Source organism: Ips typographus, linkage group LG4, assembly GCF_016097725.1.
Source record: "Ips typographus isolate SLU linkage group LG4, UJ_Ityp_2.0, whole genome shotgun sequence".
NCBI classification, from domain to species: domain Eukaryota; kingdom Metazoa; phylum Arthropoda; class Insecta; order Coleoptera; family Curculionidae; genus Ips; species Ips typographus.
The window spans coordinates 10,394,433-10,419,487 of record NC_138425.1 but is presented as its reverse complement, the minus strand read 5'-3'; the positions used below and the strand labels follow the sequence as shown (position 1 = coordinate 10,419,487).

At 33.3% G+C, this 25,055-nt stretch overlaps 1 protein-coding gene and 2 long non-coding RNA genes across 4 annotated transcripts; 1 reads left to right on the top strand and 2 right to left on the bottom strand.

Annotated features, from left to right (window-relative positions):
* Window positions 1–5,233: 5,233 nt before the first annotated feature.
* LOC145727717 (uncharacterized) lies at window positions 5,234–6,115 on the bottom strand. The gene has a single exon (XM_081977530.1). The coding sequence runs from the start codon at window positions 6,103–6,105 to the stop codon at window positions 5,380–5,382; it is 726 nt and encodes a 241-aa protein (XP_081833656.1). The 5' UTR covers window positions 6,106–6,115; the 3' UTR covers window positions 5,234–5,379.
* Window positions 6,116–6,237: 122 nt separating this feature from the next.
* On the top strand, window positions 6,238–8,891 carry LOC145727718 (uncharacterized). 2 transcript variants are annotated; one of them, XR_014177918.1, is made up of 4 exons: window positions 6,238–6,380; window positions 6,440–6,492; window positions 6,578–6,682; window positions 8,559–8,891. It is a non-coding gene; the product is annotated as an uncharacterized LOC145727718 (long non-coding RNA). The 2 variants fall into 2 exon arrangements; XR_014177919.1 differs by lacking the exon at window positions 8,559–8,891 and adding an exon at window positions 6,807–7,024.
* Window positions 8,892–12,347: 3,456 nt separating this feature from the next.
* Window positions 12,348–21,227, bottom strand: LOC145728072 (uncharacterized). Its single transcript, XR_014177987.1, has 2 exons — window positions 19,893–21,227; window positions 12,348–12,649 (listed from the first exon to the last, which is right to left on the bottom strand). It is a non-coding gene; the product is annotated as an uncharacterized LOC145728072 (long non-coding RNA).
* Between the last annotated feature and the right edge of the window lie 3,828 nt (window positions 21,228–25,055).

The following is a 25,055-nucleotide window of genomic DNA, read 5'->3' as shown; positions in this document are numbered from 1 at the left end:
ATGTATAGAAAGTATACACAGCATTCACCATTTGTCGAGATTATGGTTGTACATAATGAACTTGAAGTTCAAACAGTCTAGAAAATAGTAGAATGGAGTGAAATTTATCGTTGGTTAGAAAATTAAGTATTAAATATGGTAAAACCAACTGAAAATATATATTTCTTTTATATCATTTTAATCAAGTACCATAAACTCATATCCTATAAATACTAATTTACTTTAATCGTAAATTTGATTTAATTCTTAATGTATAGCTTTTATTCTTGTTTTTACTACATGGACTGGCAATAAAATTTGGTCATTATTTTTGACAACGAGCACTTAAAATCTCGGTCGGACTCGCGGGCTTTTTGTAGACGACGGCTAAGGCCCTTTTTGGACAAAGGGGACATCCAAATTTGGTTCTCAACCACGCTCTAAGCGTTTCGCAATCTCATCACGATTTTACGACATTATTCTGGTTGTTTACCGGAGAATATATGTGTGCTAATTTTCTTCACAATGAGATGGAACAATGTCGAGATTTGTATTGCATTAATCAGAAGAGTACACATCAGTTGGTGCGAAAATTCACCAGCAGAGCCAACCCAGAAAAGCAATCTTTGTCAGGTTGATGTAACTTATAATCATATTGTTAAACCACGATTGGTAGACAAGAAGTTGAGTCACATGCTCACTTCAGTTTCTTTTGCAGGAATTTTTAAATTTCCGTAATTCCTCGCGTTGTTGGTATTCTTACCACGCGCAGCTACTTATGGAAGTCGACTATCACCATGTAAACCGATATAATAATCCAAAGTATCTCCATATAAATGGTAAGAACAATGTTTACATTTTACATGACGAGATTAAATGACTTGATCCACATCTGTTGTCGATGAAAACAAGAGTAAATGTGCAGACGCGATGCTGATGACATTTTTTCCATGCCAGCTCCCCGAAAAGGAAAACTCGCTCCAGCTCCGAAAAGAATATTTTAATAAGCTCAAGCTGGTTGATAAAAAATGTTTTCCTTCTTTGTTGTCCATCTATTTACTATTCAGTAGAGCCATCTGGTCGTGTTGCGTTGCTGGTGAAGAAGGCATATATTTCTTGCAAGTTTTTTCTTTACGTTTTACTTGACAATACCAGTTTCTGAAATATTCCATTTTTGCTAAAACTATGTTAGTCTTATCTGAAGGAATACAATTGTTGCATTTAACATCATCAAGTTGATGATCACACATTTTTGTTATCTAATGCTGCTTTCAACTTGGTGGAAGACGAGTTACAACTTGTGGTTGTTTCATCAGGTATTGATTTTTATTATTTTTTAAAACACTGTGAAAAACACTTTATTTTTTAATACTTTAAGTCTATTAGGGAAAAGATTAATATCCTAATTAACTCTTAATAACTATTCCTCATACGTTTGAAATTGGACATGTTTTTGTCGGAGTCATCTCGTCGTCCCGAGCACGTGGACCCAAAAGGACAAAAACGATTTCGAATTTAATTCGATAAATGTTTTATTCATAGATTCTTTGCCAAATCTTTGTGTATATGGGCACGTGCTCGTGTTTTTCTCGACATTGAGACATGAGTAAGTGTTTCGCTGCCTTTTTAGGCTAAGACTGCCTTTTGTTGAAAAATTCTAAAGTGGGTTTTGGCTTGCCGGTGGTTCGCTCATCATTTCTTTGTAGGCATAGTTTTGGCAAGCGAATTAGGCAAACATTTGGGGAATGTTGATTTTTTGCATAAATATCGACCTGGAGCTCCAATCACACTAGACTTTCAGGTTTATCAAGCATTCAATACACTAAAACAACGTGTTTTCTAGTATGTTTAAAAGCTTTTGAACTACAATCTAAGTTTTGGTATTTAATTTCTCTAAGGAAGCTGCATTTACATTTTTTAGGGTTACTTTTAATTGAAGTAGTTTTGTAGAACTTTCTAGCCCTAAATACTCATTAGCACCTATCACTAAAGGAACTTTCTCCAAGAAGAGCATTTCCACCAGTGAACCTTACTCGCGGCATATTATTATGAAATTAGAGGAAAAAGTAATACAATAGAAAAAAATCACTTATCAAACATGACAACCAATGACGATAGAATTGAACATAGTTTTGATGGTATAGTTAAAAGAAGAATTCCAGTTCCTCAATCAGTAGGAGTGACATCATCATCATCATCATCATCATCATCATATAGCAGCTTGTCTCGTCCACTGCTGGAGGAGTGACATATACTAAACATAATCTTAGTTTTACACAACAAAAATAGTATCAATCCCAATTTTGTTAAATCCAGAAGAACCCAACTGATCAAATTCCAAAATAAATTGAACCACAACTGAACAAGTTAAAAGAATGTCTTACATTTTAATACCCATTATTAAGTAAAACATTTACTACCAGATGCTAAATTGCAAAGAAGTCTTTGAACTATTTTCCCTATATTTAATTAGTGAAAGTGGCACTGGCAGCTGTGACAATAAAAACATTTTCTTCGTCTTCAGAGAGTAATATGAATGAGTTCTTAGCTTTCACTAAGTTATCATATTTAATCCAGTGGTCTTGATGGTTTTACTTTCGTCTAAAGGTTTAACATTTAATTTCACTTTCTACCTACTCGTTTGAAATAGCTTTATTTGTTTTTTAGTGAAATTATCGTAATTAAGCTGTTATGTTTTTTGAGGGAAAGTTGTTAGTATCCAACGGTCATTACCGTGCAAATTTTTGCATGTTAATTTAGAAATCTGGTCAAAATAACGATGGATATAAATTGATGGTTGATACTCGGAAATTGGTAAAAAACCACAAAACCTTGGCCTGTATCATACAAAAGGCCAATGCCCCTAAGAACTGGACTACCTTGTGTCTTCAACTTTGGTATTTTATAAAATTAAAAAATAGGTTATACACGGGATGATATTACACCCATAATATCACAGTATAGTGTTTGGGTGATGTGGTTTTATAAGCACCTTGACCGATTATTACTGACGGCTTCAGTAGACGGTGTGTATAAATTTTGATGGATACATACAGTCTAATCATGGGTTTACTTGGAAGCAAAAGGATGAAGCTATTGGTCCATTAAACCAGCTGCATACAAGCATTAACCTAACCTTCTAATCATAACTTAACAATGTATAGGTTTTCAACATTGAACTTGACTACAAGTTACACGCTAACAACTTTTATACTTCGCGATACACTTACATCAAGTCATAATGATAAAGTTAGAAGGTACAATCTGCTAAGGTATGATAAACCTTTAATAGCTTATAATGGGAGTTGTAAGTCGACAGCATCATGTACCAATGCGAATATCACCTCTAGTCCTCTATATTCATCAACCATATGCGATGCAAAAAATCGTTGCATGCGAGATTGACTATTTTAACGTAATTGAAATTATATTTGATGCATACTTTGTTGGAAATGATTGAGCTCTCAATTAATTTATGTGAACGTAAACTGGATGTAAAAATTGCCACCCGATCCGCATCTTTTTCAAAATTATAGGTTAGGTGAGCAAACAGGCCAATTAAATCTCTACGCATAAAAGCAGTAATAAAAATTTAATTTGAATAATGCAGGAATAAAACTCAACTTTTTTTTAGGATCTAGCAACGAGCCCTACGATTGGGAAACATTATGTATGATAATGTATTTTGCTTTACCATGTATGTAGTCAGATAATCCTTTCTAAATACTTTGATAAATTATGACTGTAACAACTTATTTATTGCTGGTAATTTCATGCTGAGTTTAAAAAATTCGCTCAATTAAATTAGCACATTATTGTTATTATTTTGTAGTTTCTCTTTAGCTAAACTAGTTTAAAGTAATTCACTAAGTTTCAGAGTAACTCAACTACTTTTAAAATAAGTTCAAACCTTTCAATTAACAGAAATTCGAGTTTCTCAAGGTTTGAATTATTTTGTGATTTACGATACTCGGTTAGATAGGTGATGCTTTCGGTTTTTGAGAATTGGATCTGGAAAAACTAAAACTGTAGAGTTTCATTTCCAATACAGATCCAACTCACATAATCCAAAAACACCAGATTTTCAATTATTTATTATTATATTATTTGTAAGATTACTGTTTTTTTTAGTAAATATCTATGAACATACGTAAGTAAAGTATATGTGTAACACAGAAAATGTTTGTCTCTGTAAACTAATTTTTTTTTTATTTTTTACTATGTTTGACAATCCACATAAGCTTTGTAGCACAAATTACTTTTTTTGAGTAACTTCGACAACTATCTGGTTCTTGATTCAGGCCACTGGCTTTAGTAGAACATTTGCTTACAAAACCAAACCTTTTCTTCCTTAACTTTAAATTGCCTTAAGCTTAAATTTGATAGCAAATGATATAATTCCTAGCCCTGATCAACCTCAAATAACTCCGGGTTTTTTAAAACCGCCATCAAGATTCTTAATTCTCAAACAAGCTGTTTACATCTGCTTCATTCGGCTTCCATATTTATTAAGTTGTTATTCAGGCCTCCGTCCGTTGTATGCAAATCAAAATTGTAAGATTAAAAGCAAAAGTTATTATGAATTCTTAAAATTCCTCTAAAATCCCTTCGCGAAGAGTATCGCGTTACATATAAAAACCATTTAATTGAGCGTTAGCACGTATTCGTGCTACATAAATTACGAAATTATAAGAAGTTATAGCACTCCATGTCATCATGAGATGTTATCTGTGTCTTTATAACGAGTTAAATGATTATTAATTTTTTCAATAATAATCGCCGCCGATTCAGGCAAAAAAACTTTGGAATTTATATTACTTCTTAATCTCGGGATGAACCTTGTTTCAGCGAGTTTTGTACACTTCCGTAATTATCGTTCCTACTTTAATGAGCACTTTCATTTTCAATAATGCGGCCTGAGATTGCTCCTCGGTATGCGTTTTGCATGTCTATTGGTGTTTTGCACGAAGAAACCTTTAGATCCATGTCAGGCAGTTGATTTCGAAACAGCAAAGGTTACGCCACTGTGTTGTCAATTTACTGTGTTATCACTTTGATAAATCAATTACTGAAAGACGTCTGTTTTAATGAAGTTATTGGTAAAACGCAAATAATCCAAATAGAATTGGTACAGGTAAAGTAATAAGTCAGTAATACGGCCACTTTTTATTTAGACATTCTGACAAAAAACTAGTTCAGAAGTCGATCTGGTTAGCTTTTAATTATGAAAGCTGGTTTTTTTACATAGAAGCTATTCCGATGTTGATGAAGATTTATTTTTTTCGTCTACACAACTATAAGAAGATTACACTTAGTTGTTCATTTGTTCAATCTGGCAAAACTATGTTTTTGTGTGTTATATGCTGTATTCCAGTTTTTTGATTACAAAAAGCAGGTAATCTATATAAAGTTATGAATAGGAAAACCGGTTGAATTTAAAAAATCAGTATTCATTTTAGTTAGGAATGTTCCTTGACCCCATTGCCTTATAATATCAATTTCACACTCAAACACATCAGGATAAAACATCTTAATGTTACTCAATTTGTTTTTCAGTTTTCTGAAAGTTTTCACTGATTCTTTGGATAAAAGTATAGTTTTTCCAATGCATTTAGTTTGTCTGCCATCTCCTCTAGCCTCCCTCTCCTTCTCTTGTTTGAATTCGACAGACTTTTTTTGATAAATACTTAATTTTTGTATGGCATTGCTAACTAAAAAAATCTCCTTCTCTCTACACTGACAAAATTTACATAGTTTGCACCTTCCGTGACAGTTTGGACATTTTTTCAGAAAATTTCTGTTTCTCCGAACTTCCTCAGTCATTTCCATATTCATTCTGCAAATGTTATGCACGTCGGTTTCATCTACGAAATTGTCTAGGAGGAATTTGATTGAGGATATTTCTTCTTCGGTGCTGTTTTTCGGAACTTGGATTGGAAAATTTGCGGTTGACATCCATTTAGTTTGGTTCTCTTCAGACAGGGAAGATGATTCTTCCAGAACTAAATCGTTTGGGTGTAGGTCTTCATTACTATTTGTGTCATTGGACTCTTCATCAACTTTTTCTAGAACTTGCCTTGGTAGCTTAGCTTCAAGTCTACCAAAGCGGAACAAATTTTTTACCATTATTACAACTTGTCAGTTTGTTGGTTAAATGACATTTTTGTCAATTCAAGCACCAGGTGATCCAATCATTAAGTAACGTTGCTCCAAGAATCAGCTCCTGTAATCACAGTAAACCTGTCTTCTAAGTGGATCATTTTCAGTCAGCTGATTTGGTGTGATCAGCTGTTTGACTTTTTAAGACATCACATTGATCTGGTTTCCAGTTGATTCTATAATTTATTTGATCGCGATCACCGATTCCAAAAATCTTTATTCTGACGGCTATTTTGACTAAAGTAAAGGTTTTCTTGAAAGGTGGTAATTTACTGGTTATTTACAAATGTTTTAAATTTAGCTTAGGGTCCTGGCGCTCCATAAAAACTGATACAAATGGTTATAGTGTACCAGGTAAGAGGTTCTTTACATAACTAGGAGAGATGGTCTATAAAAACTGTTTGAAGTTGGCGACTAAACGTGACAACTATATTTGCAGGTATTGCAGACAGTATACAGAGTGTCCAAAGTAGAAAAATTGATAAGATATAGAAAGGTAGAAATACTCGCCCACTTGGCAACCCTAACTGATCGGTTTTTAAGCGTAAGTATTAACCTAAATTTTGAGCTGTACTAACATAGGCAATCTCGTTTTATCAGAATGAGTTAAAATGAGACAGACATTGTAAACACTGACGCCAAAATAAGTCTTTTGTTAATTTGTCTAGGCCATGTCTGCACAATGTCTTCTGTCGAAACTAAAGGACATTTGAAGTGACCATTGATATTGCTTGAAACACAATCTCGTTTTCGGTACCTATTTTACAGCATTTTTGTGTAGCCACTAGTAATTACTTATTGTCATTCTTTAAGTCTAGTACTTAAACTATTCCTATGTATCTTGTTAATGTTATTATATTTGTTTAATAAAATACAAAATATCCAGGAGTGTGCAGACTCTCGTGCACAGTTGTCATGTTGATTTTAGACAGTTATAAGAAAAGATATCAACAGTCCATTAAGGTAGAAACCATTTTTTGAAAGGTTGTTTAATACCAAAATGTTATTAACTGCTTGTCAAAGCACTTTTTTTTAATTCTTATTGACAGCCATAACTGTCAAATTAGCAATTGAAACTTAGCTATCTATAGACAATTCAACTCAATTATACTTTATTCTGTGAAAACAAAAAGGTGAACTCTCTGACATATCAACGCTTGTCAAAGCATATTTTTTTATACTCTTATTGACAGTGACAATCTGCTGTCAAAGCAGATTTTATACTCTTATTGACAGTTATAAATGTCAAATTAGCCCTGTGATACCAATGCAGATTTTCATGCCGGAAGTATTTGTCATTTCAGATTTGTTATTGTAAACTTTATTTAACGGTTTAATCCCCACGATTATTTGAAATATATCAATTTGAAAATTTGCCACCTGACTAGTCTATTTGCTTAAGAGATTATACAAAAGATATTTTAAAATTGTATTTATTTATGAACACACACTTTTTAAGTCACCAAATTGTCATTGTCAAAAATGTGATTAAAATGATCTTGTTTTGGACTTTTTAAAATAGTTTTGCTAGAATTTCTAATTGTTTCACACTTGTGGTGGTGCTTTTGCATACGTTCACTACTATGATTTCATTTTGCAGATATTAAAAGTTAGCATACTGCCCACACTCCCATTAATTGGCTACATTACAATTTTTAAAATAGCCATATCTGAATGCCATTAGATTAGTGTCATTATCGAGGTCTCGCTGCTCAAAAATATCCCGTATCGACTTCATAACAACATGTTGCTATCCGCAATTATGTAAGAAAAAACAAATGTTACTTAACTATTACAGCACTTTACCTTTGCAGTTATGCACAATGAAATAACAGCATTACATTTTTTTAAAAAGTCCGACTTCAATGTCACAGACAGTGCCCGTTGTTGGTAGGTATTTTTTAGCCTAGTAGCTAGTTAAGTGTTTGTTTTTAATTTTAAAGGCGCCAGGTTAATGGTTTAGGTTCACTAAGGCCAAAAAAAATTAGAATTAACCTTTTTTTGGTAGCATTATCAAATTGAAAGTGCGTGGTAAGAACCAAAGTGAAACAAAGTAATATCTCCTGCACTATAGTTCCGGTTGCAATCAAGGACTTGGTTTATAATATACCTAACGGTAAAACTCATTTGCAGGATACATGTATCTTTAAACAATTATATCAGCATAGTACAGTTCGATTAGCTATTAAGCCTCCTCCCAGTTTCTGTAACGTTGTCACGTATATTTGCCATGGATAATTTGTGTACCGATTTCAATTTTCTAAAATGGCAAAAAAAATCAGGACGTAGAAAGTAAAAGAACTGCCTTATTAGAATCTATCGTGCACTGAAAAGAAAGTCTAACCGTGAAAGTGTCTATACAGAACGATGGTTGAACGCAGGAATAGTTAAGTCAGGTTATAGCTTCTTTTTCCTTGCAGGCTGAAAAGAACAACTTGTTCTTTATTACCACTTTCCTTTTCATGAGCCAGCGAGGTGAGAGATGGATGGATGGCATGTGAAACTAGTTTATCTGTAACGTTTTGTGTTTGGTACGCTCCGGCTATAGTAATTGGTCTTTAATGATCAATTCAGCTAGGTGAGAAATCAGTGGGTAGTTGCTGCTACCGCACCCATTGAGGATTTTCAACTTCATAAAGTAATCCATATGGAAAAAAACACCTGTCATTTTAATAACACATTATGCTTTGTTTAAAATTCGCAATTACTGTAAAACGAATGCTTGAAGTTTTGGATTAAAGTGTTTAATGGAATGCTATAAGCTGTTGGCAAGGTCCTACCATACAACATATCCGGTTTTCAACCAAGAAGTTGACACTTGAACGTACATCGAAAAAAATTTAGAAACGCTCGTTTTCTAATTAAAAGAGGATAAAAGTTTATGATTAATAAAAACTGGACTAAATCTTTTAATCTTAATTGTCCACTGCGAGTTAATTACTGATTTGTAGCATCACAGTGCATCATTAAATAACACTTTTAATGCACTTTTCGTAATGACATTCATGAGATCCAGAAGTTCCCGCTTCTAATAAACTGTCTCAGACAGGCGGACAGGATTCCATTCTAATAGCGGAATGTCGTCGAACAGCCCCAATTTTTTTACTACTTATTTCAGCTAATTGAGTACGAGTTCAGGGCGAAATCAAATTGAAAAATACGCGATCTTCTCTCGAGCTTAAATCATAAGTGACTTTTAAGATTGCTGTATACTGTAGACCACAAGGAATCTTTTATTACGAAGTTGAAATTATCTCGGAACGCCTCATTAGCAATTATGGACTGAAAAAAAGGTACGTATAAGACGATAATACGAGAATGTGCATCTATTAATTTCTTAATTATATTAAACAGAACCGTTTTTATACTCGTTTATTCAATACACTTTGTATTTGAGTTTCTAAAAATCTAGAAACAGTCTGGTAAAATAGATGGGAATATTTTTAAAGCATCTTTTTGTCGGTAGCATACTTCAATGGTTTGGAAAATGGTTGTTTTCAGAAATATGCCAGTCTTCCGGTCGACACTTTTATGGAGGGTTCATTTAAACTTGCGCAAATTTTGGCAAAAACCTAAACTTTATTGCTGATCGTAAAAGTAGAATAGTGGAATCATACCCTACTGTACAGGGTGAGTCAACGATAGAGTAAAGTCTCTATTGGTCTCTATTGGAGAATAAAATCTCATTGGTTTAGATTGTCTTCACCGGTCTACAGGGTAGGCAAAAAGGTAAGACAAACGTGCTGCAAATTTCTTGAATTTCAATGCACTGAGCATTTGATAGTTGGGATAATTTTAGAACATATTTTTGTGTCACATAATTTGGGGTTTTTCAATTTTGGTCTATAAAAGGATTTACGGGGTGTTTTAGAAAAAGACGGACTTTGGTCAAATTGATCAAAAATTTTTCTGTATCGATCTGAGCTCAAATGGTAAAAGACAGTGATTGAAGATGTTTTTGCTCCTGGTAAAAAAAAGTTAATTATTGTCTTAGAATTTCTTTTAACTTATAAAGTCAATCATTGTTTTAATGAATCATTCATAAATAAAGTAACCTGAACTACTTTGTTTACTATGTGTTGTTATGAACAAAAATTAAGTTTGTTATTATCACTGTGACTATGAAGTTGGGTAATTCCCGGCTTTACACTTACCTGGGGTTTATTTAAAACTTATGCTATTGCAACATTTATGACAATTTTTATTTATCTATATAAACTAACATTAATTACTAAACTAACAATAATAACTTCTACGGTAACAATAAAGATAATTGGATTAAAAGTGAAAAGATACACCAAGAATTGTGTGAAGAAATGACTCTAATCCATACATTAAATTAGATTTAGAGAATGTTTATCTTTAACTTGGGAAATTCTTGGGTTTGTTTCAATTGGCCAATGGCTTATTAAACAAAATATGATAATACTAAATAAATTACTTACTTTCCGACTTTTAATTCGAACATTATTAACACCCCTATAGGCAGAACAATCTTAAATTGTAAATGTAATGTAATATTAATATGATACTAACTTAATGTCCAATTATTTTAATTTTAATGCTAAAATTTTAATACTGTCCAAGTCGTGTAATAAAGATATAATTATTTACCATGCAAGCTAATACAAATAACTACCTAATTAGCAACAATGTTACAAGTACTTCCTTTCGTAAGTGTTGCGCTGACGTTTCAATTAAGGTCTATCATTTTAATTCTGAATGGGTTTTGATGCGTAAAAACGCAAGTTTTGTTAAAAAATGCAATTCTGTTTAATTAGTCTTCAAATATCTGGGCACAAATAATAGATGAGCAACCCAAAGAAAGAAGTAAGATCCAGAATTCAACAAGCTAGAAGTGGTAAGCTAGTTTACACAAATGAAAACATTCTTGACAAGATTAGACCTCAACTTGGAACTGCTATATTTTCTCAGTTTTTCTGTACGGCTGTGAAAGCTCTTAATTCTAGTCTAGAGAGGAACTTTCGAGGATGTACTTGTACAGAAGAATACTCCTCAAACCATGGGTACAGAGGGTAACAAGTAAATTGGAGCTGAGGCATATGGGAAAACAAAAAGAACTCTTACTGACAATAAAACAATGAAAAACGAGTTACATAGGTAATGTTCTGAGAGGCGAGAACTTTGAATCAAGGGCAAAATACAAGGAAAGAGATCAGCCGGCAGACGCCACAATTTATAGTTAAAAAATCTCAGAAGATGGTTTGGATGCTCATAGATAGACATCTTGAGAGAGCTGCAGGGCCATCACTTTCATGTTTTTAAATTATCTGAATTGTAGAGAGAAAATGCCTAGTGTTTTTGAGTCACCAGTAAAATCAAAAATGTATTGTAATAATCACTATAAGTGCAAGTGATTCGCATCTGTAACATCTTTAATTGGACCAAATGGAATTACTCTTGTATTTTGTTTTCAATCACGGCTTATTTTCATTTAAATTTAAAATTTCATGTTATATTGATACATGCCAGTAGGCCTGGATGACATTAATGATCTAGTTCATACATTGTAGATTCTAGAATATTTTTATGAGACAAGATCGCAAACGCCGATTCAAAATATTTTATTCCTTAGTTAATACAAAGTCGAATAATAACATCTTCGTCACGAAACCGCTCATTAAAATCGAGAAAGAGCTAAAAGAAGTTAGGAAATGTTCTGTCAAGGCATATTCGCTTTCGTTCTTCTGCTGTGCTTAATAAATGCCGCAACTTCTCCTAATATATTATGTAATAAAATGCCATCCTTCTCCGACTCTTTTAAGTCTCAAGTTGATTAGAATGAAAAAAACCAGAAAGGCGTGTTGCATGCCAAATTAGGTAAGGAGCTATATTAGACTTTGGCTTTAGTGATTTATAAGTCCGGTCGCTGAGTTTAATCGTGACGTGCAACTTTTTTTTGTACTAAAATTTTGTTAGTATAATGTTTCATCTGGTGGTCACCAAGTATGTGAATATAAAAGAGCCACTAGAGAAAAACTTAATTACTGAAATAGCTTAAAGATTACAGAAATATTTTATGTTAACGTAGGTAAGCGAATCTCCTTATTAGGTAAAGCATCTTTAAGTAATTTATAATCATTTCGTAATTGGGATAAGCAGTGGTAATTGAAACCAATACCAATTTATGATCAGGCACTAATGGGCTGGACAAAGTCAGGTTGAGAGGATAAAGCAAAATGCCGCAATTAAATTAAATACATTTTTATTTTTTAAAAAATTGTTCATATTATAAAAATATATAAAAGCATAAGAAAGGAAATACTACACAGGACATAGTTTTAATTAAGTATATACAAGGACAGAGCAGATTAACCAACGACATGTTATGTGTTGAATCTTTTTGTAGGAGGAACTTAATTCTAATGATATAATTTAATAAAAAACAATCTTATAATTAATAAAATCAACAAAACATCAGTCTTCAAACATCCAGATGGTTTCGGTAACTTGTGTGGCAGTGTAGTTACGTTTGGAAGCTCCGATTTATCTGTAACAAAAAAAAAACACTCAGTTGACGTAATTGAAAAAAAAAATCATTAATTAATTAATCAAGTCAGATTATTCTATTAAAATTCTTTAATGTGGCGCCAAACTAGTTTTAAATTTTAGCAAGTAAAAGGTTTAGATTGCTTCGAATATTAGCTTGAAATATTATTATCCTATTAGTTTTCATATTAATTGGATATTCGCATAGGATATCCTTGATGCTGGTGCAGGAATTAGCTGCACTATGTTTATTTATTGAGTCGATTAACCTTGAATTTTTGAAATATAGAAAAATTTAGTTTTTTTTTGCTAAGAAAGAGGAAAAGCTGAGTCAGATAGGAAGAAATGTTTTTTGTTGACTTCAGTCCTAATTTAAATGAGGTTACAATATATCCAATCAACAAAAGCTCCACAGGAATCATGAACATAAAAGCCCACAAGATTAACGTTCGAAGAATAAATAAAACATTATTACGACATGAAAAAAAAAACTACGAATCTCGTGAGTAGTACAACAGATTCATAGATTTCCTGATTGCATTTTATCAAGGTTACCGTTCTAAAGCCATAGGCTATACTGCTACACAGCAGACAGTGGAACAATGACGCGATTGCCATTGAGAAAAACTATAAACCAGAAAAACGGCATATTTTTTTAAACCAAGAGGCGCAGTTAAATGATAATCAAAAACGTTTTGGCCTGCACATAGCTTCGACGTTGATTGAGCAAGAAGGGAGGTACCAGCGCATAACAGGACCGAACGTAAACAAATGCTGACCTTGTTAAATTTGAAGGAATGATTCTGGCAAGGTCGCCATTGCAAGTGGTCTATTTAGAACAGGCAGTACCACAGGTAGTACCCAAACAATCATTAACATAACAATGTAAATGGAATGAAATCGTTTATATGAGCTTTCACTTTCGACGTGTTAAGTTGTTGCTGCTGATGATGATGTTACCAGTTTTTCTGAATTGGTATTTGCTTTGATAGTACTACTAGGTAAATATTCGTCGTGGTCGCTGCAAGGATATTTGCATACAGAGTATATTTATAAAATACTAACTAGTAGATTAGCGCACCAATTAGCAGCTCTATGAGGAACAACTTAAGTTGATTACAAGAGTGTGCATCTTTGGATAACCAAACCGTGAGCTAAAAAAATTGCGCGTCCTTGACATTTTAATGGAAGATGCTTGACAGTCCGTTAAATGTTTACTGTTTTTAGCAATAACACAATTGGATTATATGGACATAAAATTACACAATAGTGCGAGTCAGCGGTCGCATATATTGGATAATGAAGGCGTAAAACGCATTCTTAATGTCGACTAGTGACATTTAAAATAGATAAAACCAAAGGTCAGGTGTACAAGAGCAGGTAAATATCATACATGGAACGAAGATCCTAGATTACATTCGTATTGGTTTTAAAGTGTAACACTTTAATATAACGGTACAGTTTTTACATCAGGAACCGTTAAATGCAAAAATGTAACGGTGCAAGTTTCAATGGCATATTATTATAGTTTCAAGATAGTACGACTAAATCTTCATTAAAACTATTGCAAGGTTACGATATCATGGTCGTTGTGTGTTTAAGGTCTGCCCAGATTGAATTCCTCTAGGCTGAGACTGATTGAAATTTTCGAAAATGTTCCTGTTGATCAAATCACGAGACCTTGATTTTTTTTATTCGGATTGGAATATCAAAAAGACTACTACGACATACCTAATTGATGTCTTAGCCCTAAAATTAATTTGATCGTTCGTTTGCTTCTGAAGTGTAAATTTTTCAATGAAACGCGGTGCATCAATTTAATTATCAGAAATCAGTGGCTTAATAAGTATTAATTGCTATCTATATTACATTGGCAATATAAAAGGACTTCTTGTTCAGTCACTAACAAAAATGAATGCATCTAATTTAGTGTTAAATCGGATTCCTCAGCATCGATTTTATCTCTGATTTACCATGCATTTACCAGCCGGAGCGAGTGAGAAGATGAGACACATCATTATACAAACAAGTTTTGTATTAAAGTATTCCCGCATTGCAATGCCTGTATGCCCTACTATCAAGATCGGCATTTTTCGTAAATTTCATATTTCACTGGAGCAATTTCCTTTTATTAATCCTTATTTTCTTTCAGCTTTCGTTCACGACGCGCCATCATTATATCGCTCGCGAATTGCCGATTGTTTTTTATGATATGCAGTGCACATATTTACCAAAAAATAATCGTCCCATCTGGTCACGTCATAGTATTTAAAGAGCATTGACATCGTCAGTTCAGTGGCTTTACCGGCGAATAGCAGATGAAGATGGCAGGCGTGAAAAATTTTAATTTGATGAAAAAACTAGTCTAGCTCTAGCGAGACGCTGCTTCTTCGTATATCTCCCTTCTCAGCGGTTATTCGAAAAAACCATTTACTTCGGTCTTTGGGTTTGTTACACGAAATTCTGTCCGGAAAATTGTCTCTCATTCTTTAGGGATTCCCTACAGTCTAACCATCTCAGTGTTCAACCAAACAAAAACAAATAAATTGTATAGTTAATATCCCCTAGATCGATTTAATCGTTGTTCTTTTATATTTTGTCATTCTTTCCAATCCATACAATTTTTGTTACATCATTAATCTTAATTTTGACAATTAAGTCTAATACCAGTTTAAAACATGGAAAATAACAAGAAGTGACACATCTTAAATATTTTCACTTTTGAGCTACCACTGTATGTAATCAAAGTCGGTACCAACTTCACTATTTTAAATAAACCACCCTGTATATTAGCAAATGTTTCGGTTCTTCTGACATGAACATGAGTTTCCAGCATATTGTGCAACATTGTTGCGATACAAATGTAACCAATGAACTCGTACTCTTACGATGTTTCATGTATCATAATCTAGATCTCTATTAAACTGTTTTTGAGATATTGACGTTTAAAAAATGTAATTTTTACACTTTGAACTGATTCATAGCCTTTAATCACGTGAAGATAGAGCCAACACCTGTCAATCTTTGCAGTATGACCCTGGCGTAGATCAGGAAAAGTTGATTTTGCTTTAACTCCTTCTGGTTAGAAGCTATAACACTCTAAAATGTAAAAATGTCATTATTCAAACGTCAATATCTCGAAAATAGTTAGATATAGGTTATGATACGTACTTTAAATCGTCAGGAGAACCTAAAAATATATAATAATAAACAGGGTGTTTCACTTAAAATAGTGAAGTTGGCAGCAACTTCGGTGGTACTTAAAAAGTGAAATATTTTAGACGTGGAAGTTCCAACGTAATAACTAAACCCTAAAATTTTCCGTAAGCTGTCTTTTGCAGTTTTCAAAATATCGTGCGCGGAAGTTCCCGATGAGACACCCTGTATGAACCAAAGAGATAGATTCAAATTCAAAAAATATTTACTCTGTCAATAAAATTCATTAAAAGGCTAGTTGATTCCTGGCATTGTTGTTCCATCTTTGATTATTATTAAAGAATCACACTTGTCATAATTTTGCTTTTAGGACTTTGGGTGGCAATTAAGCATTAGCTTCTTGCCGAGTTTTTCGTTGTTTGAATTGATGAGAATTGCAGAAACCTGGGATGAGTTGCCTGCTAAACCAAATGATCATAAAAGTAAATAATTTGTACTATCTATGACGTAATGTAAAGAAAATAAAAATTTAGAAACAGTGGACATAGTTGGAATGATTTGGAAGAGCAGAAGGTTTCTGAAAACGAAATATCATCTGGAACAGTTTTATAAAATGAAGAACACAAAAAATCTGTTCCAACTGAAGAATCTAAAAACCACTTAATTATCGTGATAGGCCATGTTCCAGAAACTTTTTCACCACCCCAAGAAGGGTGCAAGTCAAAGAAAAAGAAGCACAAAGAAAGAGGAGGAAACTAAGGAAAAGTTTTACCGGAAGTTTGTAGCCACCAAGAAACAATCGAGTCAACATGGTTAACTATAACTGAAAAAGTTGTCTCAGAGCTTAAAGAAGTAGTCAGCTACTTTTTGGATTCCGAAAAACTGATCACAGAAATCTCCTCAAAGAAGAAACGAGAGAAAGGAATTCAACAAGAACTCCAGTAGCCTTTAACAGAAAACTATAGTTAACATTGTACAAATTGAAGGAAAGTCACCACATGTCACTCAAAACTTCTCATCCAACAAAAGGTCTTGGGTTATTATTGTGGGATTCAAAGTGGAATCCAAAAAAGGAATCCAATTTAGAAACACCGGACGTTCAGGTTGTAACAGAAGAAGCGCAAAGCTGCCAGAAGTTGTTAAATTAATTAATACGTTTAAATTTTGATAATAATTGACACGATTACATGTTTTCTTATCAGAACCGCATGTTATGCCATTTTAATTGTAATTCTTATGCTATTGTCTCTGTTGAGTTAGTTAATCAGTTGAATTCATCAGTAATTAGTGTCCAGAATCGGTAGTGATCAACCAGTATTTCAAGTCGCAAATTAGAGCCAAATTAAAAGACCGTAAAAGCATTGTAGTTGAAAGATTTAAATTTTAAATGCTCACTTAACATACATTTTTAGGCCTTTTGCGTGAATACAGAATATTGTTTATTTATTTTTTTTTTGTTGACAGTGTTCCTTAAGCGCGTAAGTTTGTTGCTCTCGGTGAAACATTGACCCCAAGCACGCGGTGTGTGGCGTTCATGTAGAAGGCAGTTAAACATTATCTTCTTTTTTTTTTCGGCTATTTTTGGGCTGATTAAACGAGCAAACTTGCGGCAATTTGTTCGACGATGCCACGACGACCTTATGCAATTTCGTGAAATTTTCAACGAGGCCGTCATGGTAATCTTGCGTGTTTGCTGCGAAATATTTACTGTCATTTCCTCGGAATAATGTTATGCAGGAAATAGATTTAACTCTCAGCAGGAACAATTGTCTTTCTATGCTATTAAAGCAATAATCCTCTGATTACTCAGCTGTGACTGGTAGTGATTTTATCAGTCATAATTTGCTATGCGTTTTAATTCAGTTCCACTTCCGCATTTGACGTAGAAGTTCGAATTTGGCTTTCAGATATTAATTTACCAGTCAGGAAATTGATCGACGTCCATTTTTTTTTCAGTAATTTGATTTAAGGAGCCCTTGAATACAAATTAAAACTGGTGCATTATCTTCAATTCCTTTGGTACGTTATAAAGCTCGATAACTATTCAGTCCAATTTAATCTCAGTGGTTTTATGAGTTGCAAAATTGCCTCTGTCAAAGCCATTTGGAATATTATGAAAGAATCATTTATGAATCTATGAGTAGATTAAATCGATTCTCAACATGCACCAGCAACATAACGTTGACTGCTTTATGATTCTGTTTTATGCTGCATTGGTAAAAAATCACTTTATAGAAGAGTTGAGATTTTTTTAAATCAAAAACTGGTTTCATCAGTTGATAAGGTGGGTCATAAGTTTTTTCACAATATCACTGCACTATTTGATCAAGAATCAAGCATAATATATTACACACAGGTGAGTTAGCAATGGCCAAGCAGTTTCAAGGGAACGACCTTAGTTATATGCAAGATATTTGCTCTATTTTGCTAAATAGATTTTGTGATATTTTAATTGGAATGATCTTCTACATAAAGGCGGTGCAGCTAGGTGGTTAAGGTTTCGATTTAAATTACGCGATAAGTAGGTCATTAATAATGAATTCCAATGGCACTAATCTCGGTCTTGTTAGATATGTTGCAATCAATTGATTCATGGCTTGATTTCGTTAAGAGCACTTTAAAGAGGGGGCAATTTAAATTACATCTGAGCTGTCACATTTCGTATTATATTACGTTGGTTCGTTAAACGACTGTTTGACCATTAAGCGGTTAGCCGAGCTTTTAACACGCAATAATACATTGAGTTCAAGTTCAAGTTTAATTTTGAAATATTTATTACCTTCACTGGAACAGTCACTGATACACAATCAAATGTTTAATTTATATTTTTTATTATTGAAGATGAGAAAGCTCTTCTTTTAAAAGTATCAATTTTTCTCATATTTTTAACAGCTCTTCCTGTTATTGTTCTATTTTTTTCGTCATCACTGTCACTTAATTATTTTTCTGTCTAGGTGACCTATACTTATTATAATCTTTATGATAAAAGAAAATTACAAACATTACGTAGGTGAAAGACATTAATGTTTTGACAACTCATTAAATAATTTGACACTCCATAATGTACTACTAATTAACAGAACAAAGATAATCATAAATCAAAATGTTTACTTTATCATTGCAGTCGTTATTCTTTTGTATTGTTTCCATTGCTTTTTTTTGCGTGGCTTGACCTCAATCATCTGGACATTCAACTTTTTGATAATTCTCGGTAACATTTTGGTATTTGCACATTCAATCAAGTAATGATGAACGTCAGTCTACATCACCAAATTTCGAAATCGTCTTGTAAGTTTATATGGGCGGGGTCTTATTGAACAAAAAAGGTAAAGTAGGGCAACAGGCTATTGAATATGGAATTTGCAATCCCCGTCAATATTAATTATAATTTAATTCTTTCAATACGAAGGATATTCATGTATAATCTAGAATCTAACCAAGTGTAGGTTTTGGCAATCAACCTGCCAAAACAACATTTAAGTGTACTAATTATGCATTGACATAGGTCGTTGGAAAGCCGAAAAAAAACTGCTAAAACCAGAAATCAATTCAAAATTTATAGAACAAGTATTTGAAGCTTAAAATATTTTAAGATCAAGGTTTCAGCTATTTTTGTAATTCACGCGATAGCAAGGTCGTCAACATTTTATGCAGTGTTCGTATTATTTAACACTTGCACATATGAAGAATTATTGTTTCTTATTTATGTAATAAATGCAAATCATGTATCAATTAAAAACATATGATTGACTAATTGGCAAATCATATGGGCGCACGTTTGTATTGTCTAGCGATAGTGCTTTTGCAATTACCTGCTACCAGCTTTATAAAAAAAGTTAAAATGAAAGGAAAAAATTAATTATCGAAGATCCAGCATCAAGCAATAATGAATATCGCGGAGGCGTCAAAAGCAAATAAGGTGGGCGATAGTTACAAAATCTAAACCTATGGTTAGATGTCAGTGAACTTTTAGTTTCCATATGCGGAAGTTGGAAATTTCAATAAATCGATTTTTCTTTAGTTGTGGTTGGTTACTGGTATTTCCAACTAATTTTAAATTTTATATTGAACCAAGAAAATAAACTTACCGGAGTCTTTTGCGCCGACAACTGGATGTTTCAGGACGACCACCGTCGCCTTTTTGTCGATGGTGCCACATTAGTACAGTCCTGTTGGATCTAGGCCTTTTCCTCCTACTATCGCCATGGTAAGTAAGTCCTCCAGGAAGATGCAGTAGTAAAAGAAGAATTTTCTGTTCCGAAAACACTACTTTACAAAAGCGTCACTAGACTTTCTAGTATTGGCCGGTGGGATCGAGTTTTCCTCCGTCCATGTTGGGCGATTTTTTCGAAAAAGTTGGAAAAAAAAATTTGGTGTTACCGCGATATTTTGTCGTATTCGAAGCACTTAATAGAGCCCAGTGGGGTCTAGAGAACCGAACATGCTGCAGAGGCGCGTAGACAGCGAGTGCTCGTACGTCGGTGGTACCGGCCTTAAAAATGTGACGATGCGGGGGTGGGGGGCGTCGCGTGCGCCGTGACGCGCGTCATCCATGACCCAGTCACGCTGCCACTGAACTTCTTCAGTCCGCCTCGATTTTCGTGATGGAGATTTTGGCAATAGTTTATCCGAGATTGATGACCTCTGATTGCCGGGTTCCTTATTCTCTTCTGTTGCTAATGCTGATGAGCTGATGTAGGAAAACGGGGGTTTTGATTTTTGTTCTTGTTTTTGGCTCGTTTAAAAACGATAAACCCATGTGGTTTTATTCAGTACAGTTGGGGTAAGTTAATTTGGTGCAGATGTACAATCGTAGTCGATATAAAGCAGAAGAGATTCTCTGCAGAACTTTTTTTAAATAATGGAGTTTGAAATCATGGTTTGAAAATAAAGTAGAACGAATCTTTAACAGAGTGAAGTCCATATTCTCACAGTGGAGGTTTATGTATAAGAGTGACCAGGGATGAAAATTGAGAAGGTTGTATGTTTCATCCCTGTCAGTCTTGAACCTTTAAAATCTTTAGAATGAGACTTGGCAGCAACTACCTAGGAAATATCAAAATATATCCAAATATTCTAAAAAAGGTGTAGTAAAAATGTAAAATATTTTCTAAAGAGTTGCAACTTTTACCTAGTGGTAATTAATTAATTTTTATACCAAGAGCACCCTGGACATAGGAGATTAACATGGGAAAATGGTTTTGATTTTTTTGCGCCTGTACGGTTCATTTAATGAAAAAACGCGTTAGATAAAAGTTGTAGAGCACATTTTCGGCTATCAACTTGTAATTTTTTCAACACCGTAGATTTGACCATTAAGACGAAAAACGGATCTAAAATTCGGAAATTTTAAATCTCGCGCCAAGGCGGTCGTCAAGGAAAGTTTATATCCGGTCGTGCTACCAACCTTTCAAAATATAACAAATCGCTGTCAGTCATTCTATTCTGCTGTCAGTCATTCTGTAATCAAAACATTCAAAACAAGTTTATTTAATAATAATTTTGAGACTACCCACATAATGCGAAGAAAATACAAATAAATCGTGATAAAAATACTTTATTAGTAGCCACAGCCCAAAAATCTGGTAAGTTGCGTTTATAACCTCCAATGTCTCTACTCAACTTATTTACTTTGTAGCAAAATTGTTTAAGAAAACACTGGTTTTGCTTGCAAATATTTAATGAGGATGACCGAATCACCTATCTCAAGCCTCTTCATAACACTACCAAACGACTTAAAGTGATAAAAACAATGGACTAGGAAGGCCTGCAGATGTTTGAAGATAAGTTGCTTTACTATACAGGGACCACAAAAGAGGGTAAATACTTCCCTCAAAAGTGACGCAAATTAAGTGACCTATGTGACTGATAGTTTTATTGTATCCTTCTGTTTTGTAGTGTTATCAACACACCATAGTGTTTAAGTGGTTTTATATTGTATGATGTTAATAAAAAGGCATTTTTTATAAATGATTGTCAATATTTTTTCCCTAGTTCTACAGGGTAAGGTAAGTACTGATATTTAATTAGCTCCATTAGTTAACTTGAACATCATTCACCTACAAGGATACTTGTTAAATGTCTGTGTGTACTAACCAAAAATCGTTTATTTGCAAGTAATGTGTAACTCGAGTTCACATTTGATTAGTAAAGGTATGTCCTGTGAAATGGTGTATTGAATTAGAATCAAATTGTTTCTCTTTAGAGGCTTTCAATCACTACATTTCACCTACCTTTGCTAATTTGGAACTCCACTATTATCCAAACAAACATTAGGTTAGTAAGACAAAGTTGTTTTTAGCATAGCTTGTATGGTGAAAGGTTTACCCACTCACACTCAATCTGTGGAATAATCACTGTTTATGTGGACCAGTTTTCTTTGCCCCCTATTGTACCTAAGCTTTTCACTTGAAGAAAATGTATACTACCTTACCTACCGTACCTTGAACTGTGAATAAATAATTAATACAAATGTTCAGTGTACAAAGTTTTATTTGGAACAATTGAGTGTGAGGAAAAAAGAACACAATTATAATGTTAATACCTAAACCTAGAATAGAACAGCTTATGTAGATAGCTCAATTGAAAAGTTGTTTTTTTGACAATACCTACCCATATACAAAGCTTTTGTCATCTGACTGATAATTTGACTGTGTAAGTCCATATTATTCTGTTCCTAGAAGGGGTTTCTCAGAGGTTTTATAGCCAGTTTAAGATTATTCACATTTCAGAGTCCCATCAAATTTTGAGATTTCAGTCAGATATCAACACTGAATCATTTTAAGTTTTAGTTGCAACACTGATGAAGATCCTCGCTGATGAGAGTCCATGAAGTTAAGCACATTGAAACTAAATCACACCACTTTTGAAGGAAGTATTTGGCCCCTTTGTTGTTGTCCCTGTACGGTAGGAAACTTATCTTCAAAGATCTGGCTTCATTGTCCAGTGTTTTCATCACTTTAAATCGTTTGGTAGTGTTATGGCTTGAGATAGGTGATTCGGTCATCCTCATTAAATATTTGCAAGCAAAACCAGTGTTTTCTTAAAGAATTTTGCTACAAAGTAAATAAGTTGAGTCGAGACATTGAATGAGGTTATAAACGCAACTTACCAGATTTTTGGACTGTGGCTACTGATAAACTATTTTTATCACGATTTATTTGTATTTTCTTCGTATTATGTGGGTAGTAACTCAAAATTATTATTAAATAAACTTGTTTTGATTACAGAATGACTGACAGCGATTTGTTATGATTTTGAAACGTTGGTAGCACGACCGGATATAAACTTTCCTTAACGACCGCTTCGCGGGAGATTTAAAATTTCCGAATTTTAGATCCGTTTTTCGTCTTAATGGTCAAATCTACGGTATTGAAAAAATTACGAGTTGATAGCCGAAAATGTGCCTTACAACTTTTATCTAAAGCGTTTTTCCATTAAATGAACCGTACAGGCGCAAAAAAATCAAAACCGTTTTTCCATGTTAATCTCCTATGTCCAAGGTGCTCTTGGACACCTGGTATATTTTGGTACAAGTTTTCATATCCTATGGCTTAGTATTTAGAATTTAAGCAAATAAGTGTAATAGCCTCTTGAAAACAGGTTACAAGATATTTTTGTTTGAATTTATTTTACAGATTTTCCTACATCTAAATGTAGTAATGTAGAACTGAATGTAGGAATAAATACATATTTTATTATGTCCCGGTACACTGTTTTTTTTTCTGTAATAGCCAGTTTGTTTTTTTAATCTTTTTTTGAATCTTTAGACATGCAAATGAATTCAACATACATTTCACAATTAGCTTTATTACTCGTGTCATGTGTCAGCTGATTTTGAAAAGTGCACCTCAACAGTTTTTGATATTTTTGACAGTTGCTGTACATAAAAAATCAGTCATTTAACCGATGTTCACTTGCTTAACTAAGTTCTGGATAATTAATGTTTTGCCTTTATTTGTAAAATCCCATTTGAATAGTTGTTTTATGCTGTGATCAGAATATCGTTAAGAAGTCACTGCATTTTGTTATTCTACTGCAGTATGTTAGTACTTAAAATAATTTCTGTTAGTATGGTAATATTATTTGGAATAATATGGTAAACATATCAAGTCAAATTGCTAGCTCAAAAATATTGGCTGAAACAATCAAAAATGGTTAAATTAACAAATATTGCTGAATTCAATGAGCGGCTACAAAAAGATCTACAATTATTATGCAGTCTGTTACTAAGTGAGGGCAATAAACCTTTCAAAAATCGTTCTGTTCTACGGTATACTACACAACTATTATAAAGAATATTAATAATTATAAGGTTATTTATACGTAGCGTCTTGTAATTGCTCAATTTTATTCCGGGTCAACAACTTGACGATTCAGATTATTATGACACGTTTTCAGAGAAAAATATTGCATTGCATTTGTTTAAATTTACATGGTGACCCGTAGATAAACCACCGTTTTAGGGTAAAGTACGTTGTTCTATCCACAACTTAAACTGTGTAAAACTGACAATATTTTTAAACAGGGTTACACATCCATTAAGGGTCACTTGTACAGGTTTCAGCTAAACTAAAGTTTGACTAGAGTAGTGTTAGAGCGACAACACAACAAGAGTTAACTACACTTTTAAAATTGACCTTTAGTCACAAAATTATTGTTTTCGTTTATAGATGTCAATCAGATTTTTTTTTAAATTCTTATCTTTGTTTTTTGTAGTAGCAAATCCAGTGAAAACAGAGTTTCCTTTCAAAATAAACTGTCAAGATTTAGTTAACCACAAATTTTTACTTTAAGTGAGAACTACGTTGGAACGAACTTTTCTCAGTTTAATGTTAATAATGCTCAATTTATTTTAACATCAGTTGTAGGTTATAAGAGTACATCTGATTCGTTCACTGGGTTGTTTCAGGCAAATTTCGACTTTATCGACGAGTGGTTATGCTACAAGTCTACATGTGCAGCATTTGCGTAACTTTTAGACATTGAGAGTAGTTTGTGATTGGTGTGCATTTTTTCACAACCAGAAATAAAAAGTGAATACTGCAATATTGTTTTGAAAGTCTACTAAATTTATTTATTGTTATTCACCTATTAACTACAAACTCTTTTCCTGGAGATTTTACCTCACTCAGTAATTTATGTAGTTTAAGTAGTAGATTAACCTAGTTATAACGGGACTTTGATTAGTGTAATATTTATGTCGATACTGTCTAAGTAATAAAAATGCAATAAATAAGTGGTAAGAGGCT